General features: G+C 36.6%; 1 protein-coding gene across 1 annotated transcript in view; it reads right to left on the bottom strand.

Moving 5' to 3' along the window:
* LOC127442221 (BMP/retinoic acid-inducible neural-specific protein 3-like) overlaps nt 1-26,531 on the bottom strand; it is a 180,051-nt gene that overhangs the window by 54,680 nt on the left and 98,840 nt on the right. The window contains exons 5-6 of the mRNA XM_051700090.1: nt 23,060-23,165; nt 5,533-5,769 (exon numbers count right to left, since the gene is read on the bottom strand). Coding sequence (XP_051556050.1) covers nt 5,533-5,769; nt 23,060-23,165 — 343 coding nt within the window. The remainder of the gene's footprint in view (nt 1-5,532; nt 5,770-23,059; nt 23,166-26,531) is intronic.

Genomic DNA, 26,531 nt, shown 5'->3' on the forward strand with positions numbered 1-26,531 from the left:
TGAGACTAGTTTAATTAATTACTTTTCCAAAATGGTTTGAATGGATACTTGCAGGGATTTTAATTTATTTCTTTTAGGCAAAAAAAAATAAATAAAAAAATAAAATAAAAAAAAAGATATTAAACTATGAAATGACATTTTGATGACAAAAATAATCAAACTGCTATACTGCTTAAGAAAATAAATGGCTTGACATCGTAAATATCCCATTACGATCTCATCTATTTAAATTACTAAATTAATGACAGCAGCAAAATATATGCTCTGAATAATTCATATCCTAAATCACCACAATTATTTCCCCAAGCAACATGCAAATATTAAAGAAACTGGCATTTTCGGTGTTTGCGAATCTGCGATAGGTCAGCCTAAGCAGAGTTGTTTATTGCAGTCTTTTTATGAAAAGTGAAGCACTTGAGGGATTTGCTGGGGAGGAGTATCATGTTTATGACAGCGGTACAGTTTTGTATAATCCCTGCTTAGACTAACCAGCGCTGTCGCTGGGTGAATCAATTTGTTCTGCTAGCTGATTTAACTCGAAGTGAATGGACTCCTAAAATCTTGCACATGCTGGAGAACTCAGGATAGGCTATTATTTAATCCTAAAAACAGCATCCACCAAATGAGACATGCTAATCTATGTCTGATTTACTAAATCTGTAAGGTAGCATGGTGAAGCCATTTACAGCCAGCATTAAATTAATACAGTTTCTTACAGGAAATGTGTTTATTGAGTTTGGCACTGTGCAACTAATGTAATGTCCAACTAATCAAACAATTCAAATACATTTTTTAGCTTTAGCTATTTATTAAGTACAGACTTCTATGTTTTAACCAAAATTGCCCATTGAGGACTGTAGAAAGCCTGTTTAAATGTCAAGTGTGAAATCTTTGTGAGACGGAGGGATGTACCAGAGTATGTGTGTGATGTGTAATCCTCTTTATACAACCTCAGTGGTTGGTAAGTGGGTGCCATTTATTGAACCAAAAAAAATCGATTCACTGAAAAAAAGACCTTCATTTGTTGTTTATTGCAATCTGTCACATTTAAACAGCAAAAGCACCTTATCTAAGTACAAGCGCTTGGTGCTTTAGGAACTAATTGAGCCCATTAATGGACAAAAAAAGTGAAAATTTCCATTGGCAGACTCTGATGGGGATAAATATGTTTACCAGGGCAGTTTGTTGGTAGTACTATGTATCAAATAACTTAATGCAACTAGAAGCCAGCTTTTTTTGTTTGTTTTTATTAACATAATGGAATGGCTAAGCTAATCAAGCTGTGAATTGGATGGATGCAGAACACAATAGTCTTACACTTCCAGATGTGTTGACTTTTAAAGACTGGATTTACTGTTGCAAACATGATCAATCATGAAAGTTTAAAAAATATTTTGTGCCATCATTTAGAAAGGCATTCAATAGGAATTTTTGGCTCTGGAAATGTCATGTGTGGTGCTTTTGAACAAATTCGAACTAAGTGCAGTGAGGCACAGAATGTGAGGGGGAAATAATTTCACATCCGTGAAGTATCTCTGATTGTATTGGTGTGTAGGTGTGTGTGATTGTTTTTATCTGTCCTTTTTGAGATGCAAAGTGTAGGAGGATGGCAAACTAACTGAAAGCAACAATGGTGTTGGTCCTTATTCCAAGTCATCAACCTGACTAAAGCTGTTTTCCAATTCGCAAACTTCTGCACAATTTTATGCCATTTTGTAGTGTAAATGTGACTTGACTTGCTTCTATGGTAATTACATTATGTCTTACAAAAACCGCAAAGTTATTTTATTTATGTCACAAGTCACATCTGGGATGGTTTTGTACAAAAAATTACATAGCAATGGTTCCGCCCTATTCCAACCAGCATTTAGAACTCACACAGAGCTTCATAAGATTAATTTCATTAGCTCAATAGCTTTGGTGGCTCAGTGGTTAGCCCTGTTGCCCTTCAGCAAGAAGGTTCTGGGTTGAAATCCCTGCCCCACTGGGCCTTTCTGTGTGGAGTTTGCATGTTCTCCCTGTGTTCAGATGGGTTTCCTCTGGGTGTTCTGGTTTCCCCCACAAGAGCAAAAAAATCACTCTAAATTGCCAGTGAGATTCCCCCAGGGGGTTGTGTCAGGAAGGGCATCTGGCGTAAAATCTGTGCCAATGCAGATGGTCTGCTGTGTCAACCACTAATGGAAGCAGTGGAAGAAGAAGGAATAGTTCATCCAAAAATTCAGTCATTGTTTACTCACCCATGTGTTGTTATAACCCTGTATGACTTTATTTTTTTTTAACATAAAGGGAGAAATTGTGAAGAAATTTTTTTTTTGCTCAGTGATGTCATACAGTGGCAGTTTATGGTGACTACCTCTACAAACTTCAAAAGAACACAAAAGTATCATTTAGAAGTCTAATAAAGTATTGTATGTAACTCATGTCTTGTTCTGAAGGAATACAATACAATTTGGTGAGAAACAAACTGAAATCGAATGCATTATTTAGTAAAAATGTTCATGGACCGTTGATCTCCTTTGCGCGCTCATGATAGGGCACAAAAGCAAGTTCATGCAGCCCCCTTGCGACATTGGAGCGTTCAAGGAAAACTTGTTTGTTTATCTAAAAACAGGTCCGCCACATTGATAGTGACAACAGAACACAACACAGCTGCACAGAAAACAGAACTTTCTAATAATGTCTAAAGAGTTTGCAGTCAAATAATTTATGCATTTCTATGCATATTTTTTTTTTTAAACGTTTTTGTACCGGTGCCAGTTCAGAGTGGACGGAGTTACCTGCTCGATGCCAAAAATAGAAAACAAGCGATCAACAGAATATACCTTTGCTCGTCACAACTGGTTAGGACAAAAACTCTAATTACCATAGAAAATATAGATTTTATCGTGTGTCGTTTGCCGTCAGGTTAGGACACGGTGTGACTGTGGTTGCCTGTAGCCTCCTCTATGTTTCTGTTTGATTTCTATCATGTAAATGCAGATTTCTTGCCTTGATTTTAGTGGGGCCTGGGTAGCTCAGTGAGTAAAGATGCTGATTACCACCCCTGGAGTTAGCGAGTTCGAATCTCAGGGCGTGCTGAGTGACTCCAGCCAGGTCTCCTAAGCAACCAAATTGGCCCAGTTGCTAGGGTGGGTAGAGTCACATGTGGTAACCTCCTCGTGGTCGCTATAATGTGGTTCGCTCTTGATGGGGCGTGTGGTGAGTTGTGCGTGGATGGCGTGAAGCCTCCACAAGCGCTATGTCTCCGCGGTAATGCGCTCAACAAGCCACATGATAAGATGTGCGGGTTGACGGTCTCAGACGCGGAGGCAACTGAGATTCGTCCTCCGCCACCCGGATTGAGGCAAGTCACTACGCCACCACAAGGACTTAAGAGTGCATTGGGAATTGGGCATTCCAAATTGGGGAGAGAAAGGGGAAAAAATTTAAAAAATAATAATAAAAAATACATAAATAAGCTGATTTTAGAGAGTAACCATCATATTGTATAGTATAAACAGGCATGTAAACAGGCTCATTGACTGAATTTTCATTTTTGGGTGAACTAATCCATTAAGCCACACTTAAAATTTCTGAATTTAATTGCATTAAAAATAAATAAATAAATGTAAAAAAAATAATAAAATAAAATAAAAAATAAAAAAATCAAAACAATTGGTATCTGCAAATAAATTATGCTAGAATTTTTCTCAGAACAAACTTCACTTTTTTGATCCATTTTATGACTTTTTACCAACTGGTCCAAAGGTAATTTTAGTGGATATGAAGTATGATTTGAAACCTAACAAACATATTTAGTGAAATGCTTTGCTTGAAAAGTGTGTTTGTTCTATATTTATTTAAAATAAATACCATGGTTATTGGTTATGTGGTGCAATGCCATTCACACATTTGTAAGTATGATTCAAGTCTCCAAATACTTTTTGGGAAGTATTAAATATGGTATCTATACACTTTTTTGACATGGTAAAACACATAAAAATATGTATATAAGCTAAAAGAGGTCATACATATGCAAAATTGATATTCTGGTGTTTGACTTGGTCAAGCTTTTGTTTGCCCAGAGTTTGTCCATATTTGTATTATTGTTTATCAGAATTCTGCATGGCAAATCAGTTTTCCATTATAAATCTGAACAAATGTTCTCTCTCTGCTGTCTGGCCTTCTGACAAAAAGGGCAGGTTTCTTTAAGGGTTGGTAAATAAAACCCTTACGTTGTAGCTATGCTATGGTCAAAGAGCCCTTTTCCCAAGCCTAGCACTTCACCTGCTGAAAGGAGATATGCATTCTTATGAGAGCAGTGCCACAGTTAAAGGGATTTGAGCTGCTTTCATTAATGCTCCATCACTGTGCAGGAGAGGCTTTTAGAGGCAGCTAGGGTTTATCTCCCTGATTGAATCGTTCTGTGAATGTGGAAATGCTCAGCTAGGAGAAATACCTGAGGTGCCATCTTTCCATGTTTCTCTCTCTTCCACACTCTTTACCTTGGATTTGCTCTCTCTCCTTTGGTCTCTTTCTCACCATCATTTTTCAAACTGCAGATTGTATCAGACTGGTCTTCTCACAACCAAAAAAAAAAAAAAAAGACAAACCCTTTATCTTCTTTGGTTAGGTTTATACTCCAAGATACACATGCATGTGTACTTAGAATTAAACCTAAAAGTGGGTTGCATTTATCAAAAGAGAGTTCATTATTGACTTGTATTCCCTTGCAGTCCTTTTTAAGGGACAAATTCGCCCCCCCAGTCATTCAAATCAATTGCATCATATTTGGTTTTTGATGGTGCCCACTAGCTGCTTTTAAATATTCACTTTGTTGTTGCTATTTCTTGAACTTAACACTTAGCAGATGCTTTTCATCCACAGTACCATACAGTACACTATTTGCAGGACCAATCCCCTAGGTGCACCTTGGGGTTATGTGCCTTGCATATGGACACAATGGTAATAGAGTAGGATTGTGTTCTCATTAACTTCCCATTTCCTTGGACATCTGGGACTGTACCTCCAGCACAGATCCTTAACCATTATGCCACCTCACATTTCGACTACATATGTCTGGCCAGGCGTTATCAATGTACATCCCAGTGTAATTAAAAAATGCTTTGCTGTTGAAACTGTGGTGCAACGGTTGTCCAAGTGCGCACCATGCATCTGAGCTGATGGGGCTCATGTTATTTCCCAATCCCATTTCCCCGCTTTCGCAATTATTTGATGCTTTGCCATACATGCTCGCTTTTTCAATTCTGATGTGCACTTAGAGTACATCCATTAAATGCTGTGGTTTGCACAGCAATGAACCCAGAAACACTGTGAGGAAGAACTGCTGAGGAAATACTGATACTAACAGTATATCAATCAGTGTCAACATCGAGATCTAAAAATGAGATTTACCTGTCATTTATAAACCAGAAAAGTTATATTCTCGCCGCTTTAATCCAGTCATGACATGAAGTCTGTGTGGAAAGTTTTCATAACCCCAGAGATTACACACCAAAGTGAGACACATTTGTGACAATCAGATTAACCTACCGGACTCCATGAACTCATAGTTAAGGTTGGTCCAGGACTCCTTGCTCTTACGGAGACTGTCTTCCATAGCTTTGATGTCTGCAAAGGGGCAGTTACACTCGGGGAACTTTGTGGAGCAGTGGCACCAGCAGTCATTGTTGTGACACAGTAGCTCGCCCTCGGAATTACACGCCACGTAACTGAGGGCCGCCTCCACAAAACGATTCCGCAGAAACTCAGGCAGCACATCCTGTAGACCTGTGTGTGGGCAGAGGAAAAAGAAATCCATATACTGTCATGTTACACTCTGTGAGCTAAACTGAAATTTGATTCAAAGGCCATACCAGTTGTTTTTGTTGCCTACACAACACAGCCAGTATACTGCTAGTACCAATGTCAAAATAATCCTTAAGGACTTCTAATGGATTTCTAATTGGAATTTCTATCATAATTTGGAACCAATGCTAAAAGATTAAAAAAGAAACCTACTAGAAACAAGTAAGATTTTACTGGAAAAACTAAACTTCAGAAAAAATAAACATTTTAGTCAGGGTTTCCACTCTCTTCAAGGCACAATTTTCCAGGACATTTCAAGGACATTTTTGCCGCCAACGGCTGTAATAGTTAAGCAAACAAATATGAGAGGTCATGATGTATTATGTGGTTTATGGATGGTTATTTTTTCTGAATTCTGTATTCGACAGAATATTATCTAAATGGTGTCTAATCAAATGAATTCATTAAAACTTTAATCAAATGAAAATATAATTATTTTATTTGTTCAATTTAACATTCCATTATTTTTGATAAAATTAAGTGTTTTTTCTACAAAATCCTCACAGCACAATCTGAAACAATACTGGAGATATTTTTGTCAAATGAAGTGCTGCACAAAAGAACATAAAAACTGTGAAATATTGCTTTATTATTATTATTATAATGTTAATGGATGATGATAGCGCCATACAGTACAGGTCAACATAATCAAATGACAAAATAAAATGCGTCCTCTTCATATAGCTACAACATCCTCTCCTCTTACATAGGCTACTGTCAGAAGAATCGCACACATGTACCAAATGAGCCATATGTCCATTTTTCATTTTGTAAAAAACAACTGTACAGAATTGCAACCCTATCATGGAGCTGTTATTGATTTATTTATTTCCCTTCACAAACCGTGCAGTACACGGAATGTATATTGTTTGTGCTGGGCTTTGCTTGCACTGTAAGCTATTACTGGGGAGCTATTAAAGTGAAAACATTAAAAGCAGGAATTTCAACCAGTACCGTAGGCCTATTTTTAATAATAGCACACAAGAATACATTTACCCAAGGCATAGCGCCAAATGTTGGGCCCCAGGCACAGAACTATTTTAGGGCCCCCTAAGCAATTTTGGTTTTTGGTGGGGGTAATATATAAAACAGTATTAGATGGATAACAGTGCTCTATTTAATTGTGTATATCAGTGATATACATGTATGTGTGTGTGTATATATATATGTGTGTGTGTGTGTGTGTGTGTGTGTGTGTGTGTGTGTGAGTGTGTGTGTGTAATGACTTAGACCAACAATCTTGTGTGATGAACAAATGTTTTACTGATTGGTAGCATCCCGCTCGGACAGTGACACACTTGCTTGACCAGCATTCGACAGCAAGAGGTTCTGGGAAAACTCTTTCTTAAAGCTGTAGTGCCACATTACAACCCTCCTTTTGTTTTTAGAAAGTAATTCACCCAGAGTATTAGCATGTAAGATTGAATACATACATATATTTTCATGTAATTGTGTTAACTTCAAATTATGATTAAACATCTGCAATGAAACAGGTTTAAACTGACACAGGACCTAAAACACAGTAGTCCTTAACTGAACTCAGTGACTGTTTCCTTGTATTGTTTGGCATTTGCCTCAGTCTAAGTAATCCTTCAGTCTTGGGTGTTTCTTTCTGTTCTCTCTTTTGAGAGTGCTTAGAGTGCATTGGAAATTGGGCATTCCAAATTGGGGAGAAAAAGGGGAAAAAATGTAAATAATAATAATAATAAAAATTAAAAAAAAAAATGTAAAAGCTGATTTTAGAGAGTAACCATCGTATTGGTATGCATGCAAACAGGCTCATTGATTGAATTTTAATTTTTGGGTGAACTAATCCATTAAGCCACACTTAAAAGTTCTGAATTGAATTGCATTAAAAAATAAATAAATACATGTAAAAAAAAAAAAAAAATCTAAAGAAGTGTCATCTGCAAATAGATTATGCTAGACTTTTTCTCAGAACAAACTTCACTTTTATGATTAGTCCTTAACTGAACTCAGTGACTGTTTCCTTGTATTGTTTGGCATTTGCCTCAGTCTAAGTAATCCTTCAGTTTTGGGGGTTTCTTTCTGTTCTCTCTTTTGGGATATCTTCTCTCCATTTGTACAGGACGTTCAGGTAAATTGGGGGGATTCCTGTGCTCCTGAGGTCCACCTATATCATCGGGATCATCTGTCTCATCATCAGTGTCGGAGTTGGTAAGTGAAACTGATGTGCATTGTTTCAGAGGTTTTAGATGAGAGATGTGTCTTGTGACAATGTGTCATCCTCTCTGAACTGTGATCATTGTTCCCTTGGTTTCTATGACTTTGTAGGGTTTTGGGTTGAAGGGAGTCACGAGTTTTCCTGTTCTTCTTTCACGAAGAAGTACAACGTCACCCACATTGAGCTCTGAATGTAATGCATTCTTCCTGTTGTCCTAATAATGTTCTCATGAATCTCTCAACTTCACCGTTAGCCTGTGGCCAGTAAGGGGTGATTTTGCGGTGATGAATACCAAGGTGGGTTGTGAAGTTGGCAAGTTCTTGACTAGAGAATGGAGGGCCATTGTCCAACTTCATTAATTTGGGAATACCTGCTGTAGAGAATATTTTGTCCAATATCGGAATGACTGTGTGTACAGATGTCGATGGTGTTATCTCTACAAAGGGGAATCTGGAATATTCATCCAAAACAACTAGAAGATGGTCACCAGAGGGGAATAGACCACAAAAGTCTACAGAGACATTCTGCCATGGACCTTCAGGTAGCTCTGACATCTGGAGCGGTTGATGTTTACTGTGAGCAGTTGATGCTTGACAGGGAATGCAGGCTGATATTAGTTGTTCTGCCTGTTTGTCTATTCCTGGGAACCATAATCTTTCTCTCAACAGCTATTTTGTTTTGACTAAACCCTGATGGCCTTCATGTGTGAGTTCAAGTGCTCTGTGTTGCAGGGCCCTTGGCATGACAATGCGGTATCCTCTGAGAGGTACGCTCCTGTGATCCAGGATGGTAAGCTCCTCTCTGACATTGTAGAATGATTTTAAATCAGATTGATCACGCTCTGTGATGAAGTGATCATACAATGTGTGCCATTGACCAGTGTGGGCGATGTTGAAAATATGCTGAAGCAGGCAATCCTTTGATGTTGCAGTCTTTACTTCCTCCAGTGTCATGGCTTTAGGGATTGCATTAGTAGCAATAAAGTTGACATGTATTTCTCTGTCAGCATCATCCGTGATGGAGGACATGTGGAGTTGCTGTGGGTGGCGAGACATATAGTCAGCCGGATTTGTCTTCCCTGCTTTGTAAATTACCTTGTACTCATAAGGCTGGAGTCTAAGAGCCCATCTTTCAATTTGTGCTGGCGGTTTTGACTTAGGATTGTTAAAGATTAGCTCTAGGGGTTTGTGGTCTGTGATCATGTTGAATTCAGCACCATAGAGATATAGATGGAAATGTTCACAGCTCCAGACGATGGCAAGAGCTTCTCTTTCTGTCTGGGAGTACCTCTGTTCGACTAGGGTTAATGCCCTGCTTGCATAAGCAACAATATATGCTTGATCAGTGTTCTTGTCGCTCTGTGCCAAGATAGCACCAAGGCCAACTGGAACAGAATCGACAATCACATTGGTTTCTCTTTCAGGGTGGAAGTAGCTCATCACAGGGGCATTGACTAGTCTTTCTTTAAGAGTCGTCAGTGCATCTGCTTGCTCTTTACCCCAAAGCCATTCGGAGTCTTTCTTTGTGAGTTCTCTCAAAGGTTGTGTGATTGACGAATAGTCAGGAATGAATCTTGCACTGCAATTGGCCATTCCTAGGAGGCTTCTTACCTCACTCTGAGTTTGTGGAGGTGTCATACAGGTGATTGCCTCAATTTTTTGGGGGTCAGCTGCGATGCCACAATTGGAGAACAAGTATCCAAAGAACTCCAGGGACGTTTTGTGAAATTCACATTTGTCCTTGTTGATTGTTAAGTTGTTTTCATGCAGTCTACGAAAAACTGCTTCGAGAGATCTGTTGTGGGCATCTGCTGTGGTGCCATATACCAGGATGTCGTCACTGAAATGTCTAACTCCAGGGATACCTTGCAGAACCTGTTGAATGGTATTTTGAAAGATTTCAGCTGCAGATGAGATACCGAAGATGAGCCTTGTGTACCTTCTCATTCCAACATGGGTTGAAAATGTTGTGATGTATCTGGACTCAGGTGCTAGCTCAAGCTGGTGATAACCTGAGTTGAGGTCCAGTTTAGAGAACATCACTACTCCATTGAGATTGTGGATGATGTCATCCACCATTGGTGAAATGTGTACAGCTTGGTTTGGCAAGCGCATGTCAATGCAAATGCGTATCTTTTCTGGATTTTTGGGCTTAGGCATTGCTACAATGTGTGAGACCCATGGTGTTGGACCTTCCACTTTTTCTATGAAGCCTTGATCTTCAAGGAGTTGCAGTTCTTTCTCCACCTTTTATGGATGTGGAAAGGGATGTGACGATGTGGCTGGATGACAGGCTTGACACTGTCATCAATGTGTAGCTTAACTTGAACACTTTTCAGTTTTCCAATGCCCTTCATAATGTTTGGGTATTGTCGCATGAGCTGATCAGCAACAGAAAGGGTACGCTGAAATATGTCTGCAGAGTAGACAATGTGAATGAGTACAAGTTCTGAGGCTGTTTTGGTACTGAGTAGTGAACCATGATCACCTTGAACCACATAGAATGTTGCTTCAGTGGTTCTTCCGTGAGCTGTAACATCAGTGGTTAGCTTGCCAAGCAGTGGAAGAGGGTGTTGCTTGCCATATGGTAATATTTTCTTGTTTGTTGGTTCCAGTTTTGTCATCATTTTTACTCTGTCATGGGCATTTTTGTCAAGAAGATTGACTGTAACTCCAGTGTCAATTAGTATGTCCAGAGGTTGTTGAGATATCCAGACTTTTGTCATTGGTTGTTTGATGTTTGAAAGTGCTTGCATGACATAGATATCATCTGTACTTGAGGTTGCAGCTGACTCTTGGTCTCTTGGTGGGCTGTTTTCATTTATCTGTATTGTTCTCAATTTATGTGTAATACTCTGTCTCTGTGGCGGTTTTGTATGTGTTCTGTGGTCTTGTTCCATGTGTAGTTTGCTGAAACAACAGCGTGCAAAATGATTTGGTTTGCCACAGGATTTGCATGACAGCCCTCTATCTGGACATGATGTTTGTCCACCAGGATGTGGAAAAGAGTCGCCACAATTTCTGCATGTTGACTGTTGTTTTCTTTGTACTGTTTTCTGTTGTTGGCTTTTACTTATCATCTTTTTTTTTAGTTTGTCTTTGTTATCACTGCAACACATTCGGTTTTACTGACTTGTGTGTTATTTTCAATGCCAGCTGCCTGTGTTTCTGATGTTTCAAATGCACTGGCATTATTCCAAAAGTTGTTTCAATGTCAAACTGCTGTCTCTTAGTGCTCTCCTCCGTAGTGGTGATGATGAACAGGTAAGTATGATTTGAGATTTTATTTCTCTTTCTGCATTTGAAAATTCACAGGTTGCTGCAAGATTAATTGTCTCTCCTGGTTTTTGTTTAGCTTGTCTGAAGACGTATACTTCATACTCAACATTGTGACTCGGATTGAAGTATTCTGTCAGAACTTGTACGGCTTTATCATAGTCATCACAGGCACCATTTTCTGGGATTGTTTCAAAAATGTCTTGTACTTGTTCACCTGCATAGTACAGTAGCATTGTTCTTTTTCTGGTTTTACTGGTTACATCAATGGCTGTCAAAAATATTTCAAATCTTACTATCCATTTTTTACATTTCAATGCGAGAGATCCTTGGTCTGTGTTGATATAAAATCTTGGAAAGTATGGCAGTTCAGCAGCTGTGGCCATTCTTTAGCGAGAGACAGTAGAATGCGTTAGTGAACTGCGTTTGGTTTGTTGTTTATGTATACCCAGACTTTTACAAATTGTGTTAATTTGCATTTATAGTTCGCAGCTGCATTGTATCCACTGTGTTTTAATCTTTTCTCTTTTTTTTTTTTTCCCACAGGCAGTGTTCTAACACGGCAATTTTCTCAGTACAGCGATCCGAGGTTTTTCACTGGGTCCTAAATCCAGGCGGAACAACTTGAAATGATACTCACTGCTAAAGTTCGTATTTTTGCCATGTTTGTGTTTTATTTCCTAGTTGTATGACTGCTTAATCACTTGTCGCCATTGTAATGACTTCAGACCAACAACCTTGTGTGATGAACAAATGTTTTACTGATTGGTAGCATCCTGCTCAGACAGTGACACACTTGCTTGACCAGCATTCGACAGCAAGCGGTTCTGGGAAAACCCTTTCTTAAAGCCGCAGTACCACATTATAATATATATATATACACACACACAGTACTGTGCAAAAGTTTTAGGCTCTTAAGATGTTTCACAAAAACATTTGTCTATGCTTATTTATATCATAAGCTTTAGTGTGTCAATAGGAAAAATACATTTTAGACTCCCAAACATTACTTTTGAAAATAGAAAATATAAGAATAGAAGAACAGGGCGCTCTGCAAGAGATGGCATTGCCCCCACAGTGCCCCCCACTGAACATTGTGTCAGTCTGGGATTACATGAAGAGACAGAATCAATTGAGACAGCCTAAATAGATAGAAGAACTGTGGTGAATTCTCCAAGAAGCTTGGAACATCCAATTTGCCAACAACCAAGAAAAATTGTGTCCAGGTGTACCTAGGAGAGTTGGGGCTGTTTTAAAGGCAAAGGTGGCCACACCAAATATTGATTTAGCTTTTTTATGTTTACTGGACTTTGTATGATGTTAAGTGATAAATGAAAACTATTTATGGCATTATTTTTGAAGACATCCTCACTATGCAACATTTTTCACAAGAGCCTAAAACCTTTGCACAGTACTGTATATACATGTATATATACACACACACACACACACACACACACACAAATATATACATATATATATATAAATATATATATATATATAGTGTGTGTGTGTGTGTGTGTGTGTTTGTGTGTACACAAAATAAATAATACATGTATACATTTATGAGTTTTCTTGTTGGCAAAGTCACCATAAAGCTGACTCTACACTAGCAGACTCAAAACAACTCATTTTGAGCGAGGGTGTCAAACATGCAGACTGTTTTGCTGAGGTATGACACACTTGCCGATTAAAAACTTGCCATCTCTCTAACAATATAACAACATGAGTAAAACTGCAATTGCAATAGAGTGATTTGGTACGTTTTCAGACCTGTAGTTTGCTTGATTGTTTAGAAACATGTGCTAAAATAGTTACAATGTTGCATTTTCTTCATTGTTTAGTTGGGTTTCACAAGGTTATATTTTAAAATGCACCAAAACTGTAATATGTCCGTCAAGGTTATTTTTATCTGTCATTAGTTGCTTTTGGATTATTTCTGCAGAATGACAGAATCACTATAGATTTTAATCAGCGTTTGTAATATATGCAGCTCAGCCTGATAAAAAAAATAAATAAATAAATAAATAAATAAATAAATAAATAAATAAATAAAGTTCAGATCAGCTTGACATCTTGTCATCTAATCAATTCTTCTCAGTGACAGAATGATATTTTCAAACAAAACATATGTGTTTCTTCAGTGCTTGAAGCCATTAACTCAGCAGGGAGTTCTGATGGTCAAGTGATTAACACCTCCAGTGCACCTCTCAGAAAAAAATAAAATAAGTATACCATCATGATTTTTTTCCTCACATAGTATTTTGTTGGCTCACTTTAATGAATATTCCACATGTATCTAATGGGGTTCTGGAGAAAAAACTATAGGCATCTGAAATAAACATCTGACTGTAAATTTTCCACTGAGGCAAAAGATGCTTAAAGATGTGTGGGTCAAGGCAGATGTTACCTTTAACAAACAGTTTGATTTGAATTATGCACATCACTTTATTTAGCAAAGGTCAGATTGTTGTTCTCACTGTTCAATCTAAAGCATGTAATGATGAAGTTGGTAATAATGTTACCGTTTTATTTACTCACCAGAGGCAATTTTTTCTCACATTTGGCGCAAGTCGAGTGTTATTTATGGACCCTGTTTACATTGATATCTAACAAATATTTACCAAGTAACAAATAAGTAGCTATGTTGACATGTATGGCTGACCTTTTTTCTGTAAGAAACTCATAAATTACTACAGTAACTCTTGCTCTTTCTCTTTGTAAATTCAGCACGATATCAAGTGTTGCTCATGTATTGATCTGTCATAAGTTCCATCATATCTCTTGCACACACTTTATTTATGAAAGTGAACATAAATAATCAAACTTTCATTTTTTTAATAATAGTGTTTAATTAAGTATTTTGTACTCACCTTACACTTTATTAGAATCACTATGGTCCTAATAATGTGCCCGATATGGTATTCTGCTGTTGTAGCCCATTCGCCACAATGTTCAATGTGTTGTGCATTCTGAGATGCTATTCTGCTCACTACAATTGTACAAAGTGGTTATCTAAGTTACCATAGCAAGTCTGGGCCTTGTTTCCCCAAAAGCATCGTAAGCCTAAGTAGATCTTAGAATCCAGCTTACGATTCATCTTAGTTTTGCGGCTCATTTCCCAAAAGCATCGTAACTTACAGTAAGTAGTTCTTGAAAATGCTCGTAGATTTACGAGTGCTCTGAAGTAATCGTACAGCACTAAGAGCATCGTTAACACATAGACTTATGCAGACACCTTAAGGACAATCACAAAATTACACTCCATACATTTAAATACCAATAGGGACACTTTATGCTGAGACTTTAATATCAGGATACATGTGTTTTATTTATTTTTTATTTAACAGACAAGTCTTATAAATAATAATAATAATAATAATAATAATACATCATCATCATCATCATCATAAAATGCATAGTCTAAATATATTAATATATTAATTAGTAAACAAATACAGTTATTTGTGAGGACTAGTTGGTAACAAAGTGGTGGCATGATTGATGCAGACAACTGTATAAATTAATATTAGAGAGAAGAAAAAAGTAATTAACTTGCTACTGTGCATGATAATCATCCATATATATTTGCCCATCATCCTACATTTACATTTATTCATTTGGCAGACACTTTTATCCTCATCAACTCTTCCTCTATGACACCCAAAGGTTCTCTTGCTTTTTGTGTTGTGTAGCACCGCATATGCACCATTGCTGTCACTGTAATCACTTTAGGGAGTAAAGAGCAGACCTCCACTTTATTGGTGAATGTCCCTAAAGCGCATCTTCCAAACGGCTCCTTTTTTGCGCTCCGCGATAACACGTTGAACCTCGTAATATTCAATGAATGATTGTAATTAGAAGGATCATACACAGGGCCTCCACTGTCTTCACTAATCCTGTAAGCTTTTATACAGAGAGGAATTTGTGAAAACAAAATATTACAAATGTACACCTGATTATGGAAGCAGATTGTGTAAAATAAATAGATCATTCTGCACAAAATTATTGTAAATACAATATGTAAATATGTAGTTAATTAGGTCGAATATTTAAGAAAATATTTGAAAACAAATTTTAGTGAGGTAAATTACAAATTATTGTAAAATTACGCACAAATATAATGAGGTTACAATGACGAACAGCACTATACGGTCACATTTTAGCACTTCACATTGGACAGGGACTTTATTAAAAGGTGCAATATGTAACAATTTTCATGTAATATTCGCCCTTTTTTTGCCAATGTGTGAACGGCTTGTAATGTAACTTAAAAAAAATTTGCCCTTCCCAGACTTCCTATGTTGCCTATTAAATCCTGTAGACTGATTTTCATGCGAAGGGAGCAGGTCGCTTTTGCCGGGAAAATCCATAGGATGTGACATTTATGCGTGCTCCTGAGAGCCTTGCCTCAGTGATTCTCTTCTGCTATTCAACAGTGACAACAAACTGCAACACTAGGTAACGTTATCTTAGAGATGGAATCCAGCAAATGTCCGGCTCCCAGCACAACACCGACTCCTACACAAACTCTGAGTAAGCCAAAAAAACAAAAACAAAAACATTTATCTACTGAATCCAGTCTGGCTAAGTGGGAATGTGATCGTGGTCGAGCGAAAACTAGAGTGAACATAGGCAGGGCATTTAATTCCTGTAGGGACCTTCATTCGGTTTTGGGGATCAAAACCAACCCTGAATTGGCATTCTTCTTACTGGACAGGTAAGCTTACATAACTGCAAAGTATGTGAAATATAGTGCCATAAGGATTGATCTGTGTAATTTTAGCTAAACTACAATAACACATGAAATGAATGCTAGACAATGTTCAAGATAATGCAAAAAGACCCATTCATTAGTGTAAGATAACTTGGTTATACTGAACATATATACATTCTATTATTATAAAACAATAGCACATCGATATATCAAAATTACAGTTGTGATGGTATCATCAATACTGAATTGTGTCGACATATTTATAATGTACAGTCTATTTTATAAACAGCTACTGTCATCATCCACCATATTTAGCTAACAGCTATTGATAAAGCTGGCTAGCTAGCTAATGCCGACATTGACTGCATTTATACGTTAGCCTATGTATCATGCATACAGTCTCGCTGTGGATATAGTGTGGATATAGTCAGTCCTATATCCACACTTTCTTTTAGCCCTGTTCCGGCACTGGAGAGTCAAATATAATATACAGCCACAAAGTTTGTAGTGAAACAATCATAACTGTGTCATTTTAATTATGCTACCTCATCTATCAGCATGATGTCGGTGAATCACGTTGTCTCTTTGTACGTTACGTCATTGTTTTGGTCGATGCTCGCTCGCTCGCGTCCCTATGGAGTGTGTGCGTGAGCACACACAGCAGTTCACTTAACGACCACAGGTGTCATTATTAACAAGGGTTTCTGAATCTTACATACTGCACCTTTAAGTAGCATTTAAACTGCATCCTCACACATTCATGTTAAGTGCAGTGTTGGGAAATGTACGTGAAATATAACGAACGTTCATAAAATTACTCGTAGAAAACGCTCTAAACCGCTAAGATCGATCTTTATTGGGAAACGGGGCCCTGGCCATTCTCTGTGGACCTCTCTCATCAGCAAGGCGTTTTCATCCGCAGAACTGCCACTCACTGGTTTGGCACCATTCCGAGTAAACTCTAGAAACTGTTGTGCCTGAAAATCCCAGGAGATAAGCAGTTACAGAAATACTCAAACCAGCCCATCTGGCACCAACAATCATGCCACGATCGAAATCACTGAGATCACATTTTTTTCCCCAATCTGATGGTTGATGTGAACATTAACTGAAGCTCCTGACCCGTATCTGAATGATTTTATGCACTGCACTGCTGCCCCACAATTGGCTTATTAGATTAGTGCATGAATAAGTAGTTGTACAGGTGTTCCTAATAAAGTGTTCATTGAGTGTGTATTGGCTGATAGAATATTTTACAGGTAATTTTATAGACATAGGTAAGTTGTTGGGGGAACCACTGGGCTTTGCATTCCCATATGGATGCTGAAAAATCAATTCCTGAGTCATAGGACACCATTATTTACCCTCCCAGCAACTGTCCTCTCCTCTTTCTCTACACTATGTCTTTCTCTCTACCCCATTTTACTCTCAAAGTAATATATTTTCTATTTTAAGTCTCCATTTAAAACAATGCAATAAAGGTATTTTATTATTGTTCCATTACCCTCCATTGGCTAAGCAATACGGGACAGAGACCAAAGCTGGGAAACATACAGCATTTAAAGTGGGTCAGAGAGGCAGGCAGCGTCAGTTAGTGGAGTTCTATTTGGGACAGAGGTCTGCTATGTCAGCGCAGTAATTGGGTAATGGGATGAATAAAGACCAACAATCTCTGTGGCAAGGTCATTCAGTCATAAACCTCTGTCATGAACTACTGTCACGCTGCAAACAGGGAATCGATGTGGAATTCTCCTGCCTGATTAAATATTTTGATAGCAGGCAATAGTATTGACATTTGCCCATGACCTGATTATTGATTATTTGAGCAATTGGGACAAGCAGCAACATGGCGGTACAATGAGAGCTAACATGTAAATAAATAAATATCATACATTTTGCAAAACCCCCCATAAATGTGATATCCTAAAGCCTCTTGATCAATAATTACCTATGAATTACTTATAAATGCATTCAGTGCCAAATACATTAATCCTCCAGCGATTCCACCACGAAGTGAAATATTCAGATTCCACAGCCCAGCTGTAGGTGCTGAACACCTGCTAAATATATTATCTGAGAAAATGCTCTTCACAGCTTTGCCAGGTCAGACATCCTTCAAGAGAGAATCAATGTCTTTTGCCTTCACATTCAGGCTTTTAAAATTCTTTACAGAGTGTGAATATTTGATGTGTTCCTTAGTATTTATGCGTTGAATTGTGGAAAACAAGAGACAAAATTACATGTAGTCTTCCTCTTATGCCTTGGCTTCTGCTGGGCAAAGATCCAACAGTGTGGGGATCCACACAAAAGAGACTGACTTGGATGGCTTTCATTTTGGTGACAGCTAAATAGCTACTCTTGTGCCCCCTCCTCCACAATTGGAGTCTTTTTAAAGAGAAAAAGAGGAACATTTATTTTTCCTGTGAATTATTTCAGCCCTCCATTATATCTAAGGCCCGATATCCTTATTTTAAGGGGTCTAAATTCCGCTCTCTAATAGGACACAAAGCTTTCATAGAACATATCATGGGCAGCCCACATGACTAAATGAAAGAAAGCAAATAATAAGAACCTATGTAATAATATGCAAGCATATATAAATAAGGGATGGGCATGAGTACCCGAGTATTCACAAGTCACAGCAATAATAAATTACAAAAACTAGTTGTGTGATTTGTTTTTAATTTTTTTTTATATATATATATATATATATATATATATATATATATATATATATATATATATATATATATATATATTTCACACCAATGGAAATTCTGTAACAACTATACCCAATGTATGTGGAAAAAAAAAAAAGAGCCTAATATTTTTTTTATTTTCGCTATGGCATAATTTTCAGTGGTACCTTGTTGCATCAACAATGTACACCAGTGTTTTTCAAACTTTGATCACCTTTTGAGGGACCTCCTTTTTAAATATAAAAAACTAAACTATATATTTACAGTATGTACACACACACACACAGACCCATGTATAAGAACAGCATTGTGGGTGATATTATAAAGGTGTGTGGTTTCTAAATTTATATAATCGGCTTTATGTTGTTGTACTTAAGTCAAAGAAAATATTACTTTGTAAAAGTTGACAAAGAATATATCTTCTTCCCACTATTAGAGTCATATGGAAGCCCTGAACCGCAAGGTGAAAACATAGATCACTAGGTGTCTTAGATGAGCCTATGTCCAACATTTTTTTCTCTCTCTCTCTTCAGAGAAAGAAAAAAAAAACATTCATAGAAAAAAAATTCAGAGAGAAAAAGGAAGGCACGAAGACACCTAAAAATGAATTCACCTAGTGATTGTTTTTTTTTTTTTTTTTTTTTTTTTTCACCTTGTGGTTCAGGGCTTCCATAAAGTAATTTTAGATGTATAAACCTGAAGAGAAAATTTTTCAAGTCAAATTAAATATATTTGAATAGCATTTTTCACAATAAAATTCCAAAGCAACTTTACAGATAAAAGTCCTTTACAAAACCCAGTGACGTAGGTCGCAAGGATATTTAAAAAAAATATATACTGTATATTTTTTTTTACTGTTAAAAACTGGGCCTTTCAAAAGAATAAAATAATTTCAATTATCTTTAGTAAGCAGAATGAAACAGAAATATATATATATATATATATATATATATATATATATATATATATATATATATATATATATATATATCTCAAATTCGGTAAATGTAAAACATATTAAATTAATATCTTAAGTTAGTATTTTAACATTGACAGCCTAAAAAAAATATAAAAACAAAAAACAAAAATGCACACAATTCACACAAAATTTTTGCTTTGAAACTGCTGAACTGCAAATGAATGAATCAGAACACAGAGGTCTTGAGACACGTTTTTAAAAGTGCCTTTTTGAGACATGTTTTACAAGGACTATTTTTAACTTGACAGACTGTATTAAAACTCCAGTGCTCATGATGTGAGATGCCGAAAACAACAGTGAGACCAAATGCAATGGGCATCTGATTGACACTGTACATAGAACAATTAAAAAAATAGCACAGATGTACCAGAGCACTTGATTTATCTGTTGAGTCTAGAGAAGACAAACCCTTCTATCTCTGACAGTTTCGTTCCCTACTTTTACCTCCAAAACACTCAGCAAAAGATAAGCTTTGGTACAGAACCCTGTGGCTGCTCATTAAAATAGTTACAAGATTCTGGGCAGCAGGGAGCTTGCTTCAGGAGATGGCAGTATTAAGTGGGTTGACAATTTAAATGTCAATGTCAAGAAGGCAGTGGAAATCGTCACAGGCCACATATATAACTAGCAATGGCTAGAGGTTTAAAACCTTCGTCTTTGCACCTTTCATTCCTATTACTTTATTCTCTTTTGCTACAACTACGTCTGACTTGCGGTGACACTGCTTTAACAAGAGTGTGAGGCACATTATTGCAAGTCTAAATGTCTTAATGTAACCTCTCACTAGCTTTGAAAGCATGGAGACAATACGCATGTTAGCAAGTCCTGTGCTCTTCCGCCAGATCTGCTGTCAGTCACCCTTTTACAAATTAAGCAAAGCATTCAACCTGCCTGAAAGAGTTAAAGGTTTTGTGAATATTTTTTTAATGTTAAAATACCTTCTCCTATTGCAGCTTATTACGCAGAGACACTTACAGTACATGTAAGCCATTTGTAGGTTGATTCCCTTGAAAAGTGTAAACACGGTAGCTCTGTTACAATGTTTTCTTGATCATTCTGAGCAGCCCCTAGCAACATTGGTTCAGCCAAAGTTGCGAGTTTGAGGCAGGCATCTATTTGTTTGACCAATACCATACATGGGGAGTGTTTGGAAACCAGTTTGAAAACGTATTTTTGCTACTCTATTTGGTGACGTTAAAGTGACACAGAAATGACATACTTCACTATTAAAGTATTTAAAAGCAAAACTCTGAAAGCACATTGGCTTCTAATAATAATAAATATAATAATAAAAAATAATTGAAAAAAAATAAAGAAATTGTAGGGTTACCTCAAATAGTTAGTTGCAATGTTTCATATATCTACAAATAAAATTTTGCTCTTGCAAAATGTAGGACACATTGTAATTTTTAAGAACTATGAGAAGCCTGGAAAAGTACAACTGACTAAAATTCCTTTTTTCCTTTTTTAATAGTTTGCATAGTAACTTTACTAAGGCATTTGTTTCTCATTTATTTCATTTAACCACCAAAAGCTACAGTGAGCATAAACAAACAACCAAAGCAATGCATTTATTCAAGAATTCAAGATCTGCTATGCCAATAATAACAAGAGATTAATACTCTTGAAGGACAGTTTGTGTTGATAAGTTGAGAGAGATCTTACAACACAAATTGACACTTAGCTTATGCAAAAATAAACACTTGGATCAGAGCATGGTCTGCCACAAACATAAGGAATGTATAAAATGCATTTCCCTAAAACATTTCACACTGGATACTTTCTTTGAAAACAAATTTGAGCTAAATTTATATACCGTATATACACACACCAAGCACATTATTAGGAACACCATGGTCCTAATAAAGTGTGTGACATGGTCTTCTTGAGCCCATCCACTTCAAGGTTCAACATGTTGTGCATTCTGAGATGCTATTCTGCTCTCTACAATTGTACAGAGTGGTCATCTGAGTTACCGTAGCCTTTCTCTCAGCTCAAACCAGTCTGTCCATTCTCCGTTGACCTCTCTCATCAACAAGGCGTTTCCATCTGCAGAACTGCTGTTCACTGGATGTTTTTTGTTTTTGGCACCACTCTGAGTAAACTCTAGAGACTATTGTGCATGAAAATCCCAGGAGATCAACAGTTACAGAAATACTCAAACCAACCCATCTGGCACCAACAATCATGCCACAGTTGAAATGACCTGAGATCACATTTTTCCCCCATTCTGATGGTTGATGTGAACATTAACTGAAGCTCCTGACCCATATCTGCATGATTTTATGCATTGCACTGCTGCCACACGATTGGCTGTGTAGATATTCCTATGAATAAGTAGGTGTACAGGTGTTCCTAATAAAGTGCTCACGAGTGTATATCAGTGATATACATGTATGTGTGTGTGTATATATATATATGTGTGTGTGTGTGTGTGTGTGTGTGTGTGTGTACACACGCATACACATACATACTCTTCATGGTACTTTAAAGTGTTCCAGTTTTAGTTCAAATTTAAATTTTATTCATTTGACTTGTACAGTTATCATTCATTCTGAATTAGAATCCAAGATCATTAACCACGAATCACTAATATATGTACAAAGTAACTTGCTTCATTGCACTGCTAGTTATGGAACATTAATGGTAGGTTTCCTAATTTTTCACATTGCTTCGGTTAAGCTAATACTGGTCACTGGTTTGACCTTTCTGTATTTTGAAAATATAATCCTCTGAGCTCATTAACCTAGATGATTACTTGTAGAGGACCTATTTAAAACTACAAATCCCAAGCATGTGAAATTCATATAAAATGGTAGATGTTTTCTATATGGTTTTCTACAGTATATGCTATTGCTATAAATAAATCACTAATACTTCGCCATTAAGTCCTGAGTTTAACTGAGGACTAAAAAATGGCCTTAGTGAAAAATTTCTGCATATCTTAGAGGTTGTTTACACTGAACGCGTTTTTGTGTCTGTCTGTGCTGTTTTTCAATTGTTTTACTATGTAAACATGTTCATGACGGACATCTTTGATGCCACCTCTCACTGTTTTTCAGTGTCAGGACTGCCACGTTTTTAGACAATATGTCAGTTTAAAATAACTTTTATAAAAAAAAAAAAAAAAAAAAAAATATATATATATATATATATATATATATATATATATATATATATATATATATATATATATATATTCTGTTCTATTCATTGTATTGCATCTAGCTTTTTCTTAGTGCAAAAAATGTTCGGTCTGAATGTCCCCCTTACTTTACATCACCAGCACATTTGATACAAGTAAGAGCAGAACTAGCTGCATTGTTGTTGTTCTAAAGACCAAAACAGTTGTCATACCTTTCAGATGGATTTTATTTTCTGGGCTGTGCACTAAGACGGAGCTGACGGAATCCAGGCTGTCGTAGTTACTGCATCCGAGAGGCCCCGTTCTGGTCTCCGTTACCTAGGAAACAAGGAGATATTTTAATGCCTTATTATCATCGAAATCATGCACCTGTTTGTTCTTCTTCAGAAGCGGTAGAGTGCTGAGCATATGCTGTTGTCTAAAACAAACTAACATGCCTGTGCAATAAGCCTGAGTCAATATCTAAATGTCACCAAAGCCCATTTCAGCATGTCAGAGCCCTCAAAAAATGCTCACTTTGCAGTGCTCCATAGAAATAGTAAATTGACTCCCTGAAAACTCCAATGTTAGGTCCTAATGCATTATTAATTTCAAATCTAGAGAGCAGTGAGCCATGTACAGTGGTATAGTGTTGTTAACTGACCCTTGCATTATATATAAAATGACTTTTATGACTCTAAAATAACACTGCATGTTATGTGTGTCTAATCTGTCATTTCAGCTGGGACTTTTCAGGCGTAATGTTCCAGGTCTTTATGATTGAGTTGTGGCTGTATTTGTAAAAACATTTATGGGCCTAATGGTCACTTTGCCCATTAATGTCAATTGACAAATCAATAATCAGTTAATGAATCAAATAGAACACAAGTAAATTGGTGGATAAATACATGGCGAATTAGAAAGTTAACAAATCAATGATTATTCAAATCAAAATCTATCAATAAAAAACAATCTTGAATAAACAAAACAAATGGTCACTATAAAGGATGAAAAACTAAATCTTTCATGTTTAATTTTTTTTTCTATTACATGTTTTTAATTGATTTTCCACTGTTCCAGGAGAGGTTTTTGTGCTGTTTCAAGTCAAATGTGATTAACTGTGGTAACGTCTGATTTAGCAAGTGAATCTGACTGGGGTCATTTTAACTCACTAATCACTTCATCACCCCGTTCAGTAAGTTTGTTTCAATTGATTTATTGGAAAGAGCCTGTTAAAAAGAAGCAGTCATTTGCAAATCTGACAGCTCACACAACCAGTAAATGTTGCTCATTTTCACAAGAACAAAACTGATGCTATCATATGATGTAAAAAAAAAAAAAAAAAGTGCTTGCTGTTACCTTGTTAAACTACAATTTAAAGGGATATGTCACCCGAAATCATTAACTCACCCTCACATTGCTCAAAACCCATATGACTTTATTTATTATGTAGAACACAAAAGACGACGTCATGAAGAATGTTGGCCTCAGTCGTCTTTCATGTTCATTGTATGCCAGTAAAGATGCAATAAAAATTAATAGTGACTGCGGCCTTAAACAAGACTTACACAATTCCTAACATCTACTTTGGTATTCCTCAGAAGTAAGAAAGTCATTCAGGTTTAGAACAACAAGAGGGTGAGCAAATGATGAAAGAATTTTTATTTTTGGGAGACCTATCCCTTTAATGGTCTTCACAAATGCTAACAAAGCTAACTAAACTGTGCCCAAAATGAAACGTAAAAGCATTGACCCTCATGAAAAGGTTTACTGTGACCAATGGTTGTGGCAGGAAAATATATTATAACCTAAGCTATATTTATTAGTATTTATATATGCTATAGAAACTGATAGATATCCTGTGTCAATCACCTATGGCAAATATCCTGCCGAATGTATTTTCTGTTTCAAGGAAAAGATTAAGAAAACACCACTGAATTAAAATTCACCATGTATCATGTTTTATATGGTAACTTGGCAATGGATTCTGTTTTCAGAAGAGTCCCACTCTAGCTAATAACTCCAAAACTGATGTTAAAACAAAAGCACGGTGGTTCTGCATTCACAAACTTTTGACCATGTTTTAAGCCTATAAAATGCTCTGATATGCATGAAATATCTTGCAAAATATTCTTATGGAGGTGTTATGCATCTTTCAAATTTTCCCCAACCACTTTTGGAGGCTTGGTGCTGCCTCTGCTTTGACATAAACAGATGTCACAATATTTATGATTTTACATATCTTTGTCAGGTCTTTGTCTCGAAATGCAATAGTGTTGCTAATCCAACACTAATCCAACACAAAAATGCAAATGATTTGGGACTATGTCCTCATAATGCCATAATCATTAGTTTGGATATTTCATCTGTATGGTTTTTCAAAGAAAGTAATTTCCATTTTGTCACAGTATTTTCTTCTCTCTGTTGGATTTCAGTTCGTCTTCAACTGAGCTTATACTGAAATAACAGTGATCAATTTGGAGAATATTTTAGTTTATCACTCTTTTCCTGATCTGCTTTATTTCTGACATATTGCCAAGCTGTTTGTATATGCAGTGTTGAAAACAGCAAACTATGTGTTTGAAGTAACTCAACAACACTGTGTCATTGATTAATGACGGCTTTCCGCTTCAACTTTACAGTCCTCTTCTTATCTGTCACAAATTATCACCACATGACTTTAAATAGATTTGTATATTTGAAAAATTCTTCAGATCAACAAACAGTAGAAACTCAGCAATAACATGAAGTCTCTATGAAGATGTTTACACAGTTTTAGTGAGGGAGCATCAGCATTTATCATAATATGTGCATGCATGTGCACGCTTTATCTTTATTTTATGAACTGCTGTATTTTTCCCGAAAAGTGCAAAGTCCCAGTTCACATGCCCTCCTCCACACCCTTCAGTATCTCGTTAGATCACTTGTCATTTATGATCAGTTACTGCAGCTCTGATCTCAATAGGACTTTAGGCTGTTTACCTCACACATAAATACAGACACTTATCCTTATAACTGTCTTCATAAAACCTGCATTCTTCATGTGGAAATCATTCACTTTTTTCATTATTTGTCCTACCAACTTTTCAAGGTCTTATAGAATAAACAGCTCATGTTGTTGCTGTGATCTGTCATTTCACAGGTTTATTTTTATTTTTTTTAATTGAGACTTTTGCTGTACTGAGACTAATATTACAAGAGCTATACTGTATATAAACAGAATGGTTCATACTGTGTTTTGTGGTTCAACCTGTGACTGCACATTCTATATTGATGCACCAAGATGCTACATTTCTTGGTGAGTATTATGAACTATATTATTTGGTGGAAGAATTGTTAATTCTGAATAGTATTGATAAAAAAATTTAACTGTTTGTGAACATTTGTGTCTTTATCTCAATGCGGTTGCTGCTGTTTTATAAATGCAATTTATAAATTGTTCTCAACTTGGGTCGTGACTCAAAAAATGTCCCATAAGGTTGCAGACAGCAGAGAAAGAACAATACTTAATGCAAACAATAAAATGCAACTAGCCATTTAAATTCATCTGTCACATGGTCATATGGCTAATACTAATACAATATTTAGCCCAGTTTGTTTCATGTGTTAGGATATTATTTATTTACAAAAGTTCAATACAAGTTAAGCTCAACCACCAGCACTTGTGGCATAATATCAATTACCACAAACATTTATTTTGACTTG

The sequence above is a fragment of the Myxocyprinus asiaticus genome, chromosome 6 (genome assembly GCF_019703515.2).
Source record: "Myxocyprinus asiaticus isolate MX2 ecotype Aquarium Trade chromosome 6, UBuf_Myxa_2, whole genome shotgun sequence".
Lineage (NCBI taxonomy): Eukaryota > Metazoa > Chordata > Actinopteri > Cypriniformes > Catostomidae > Myxocyprinus > Myxocyprinus asiaticus.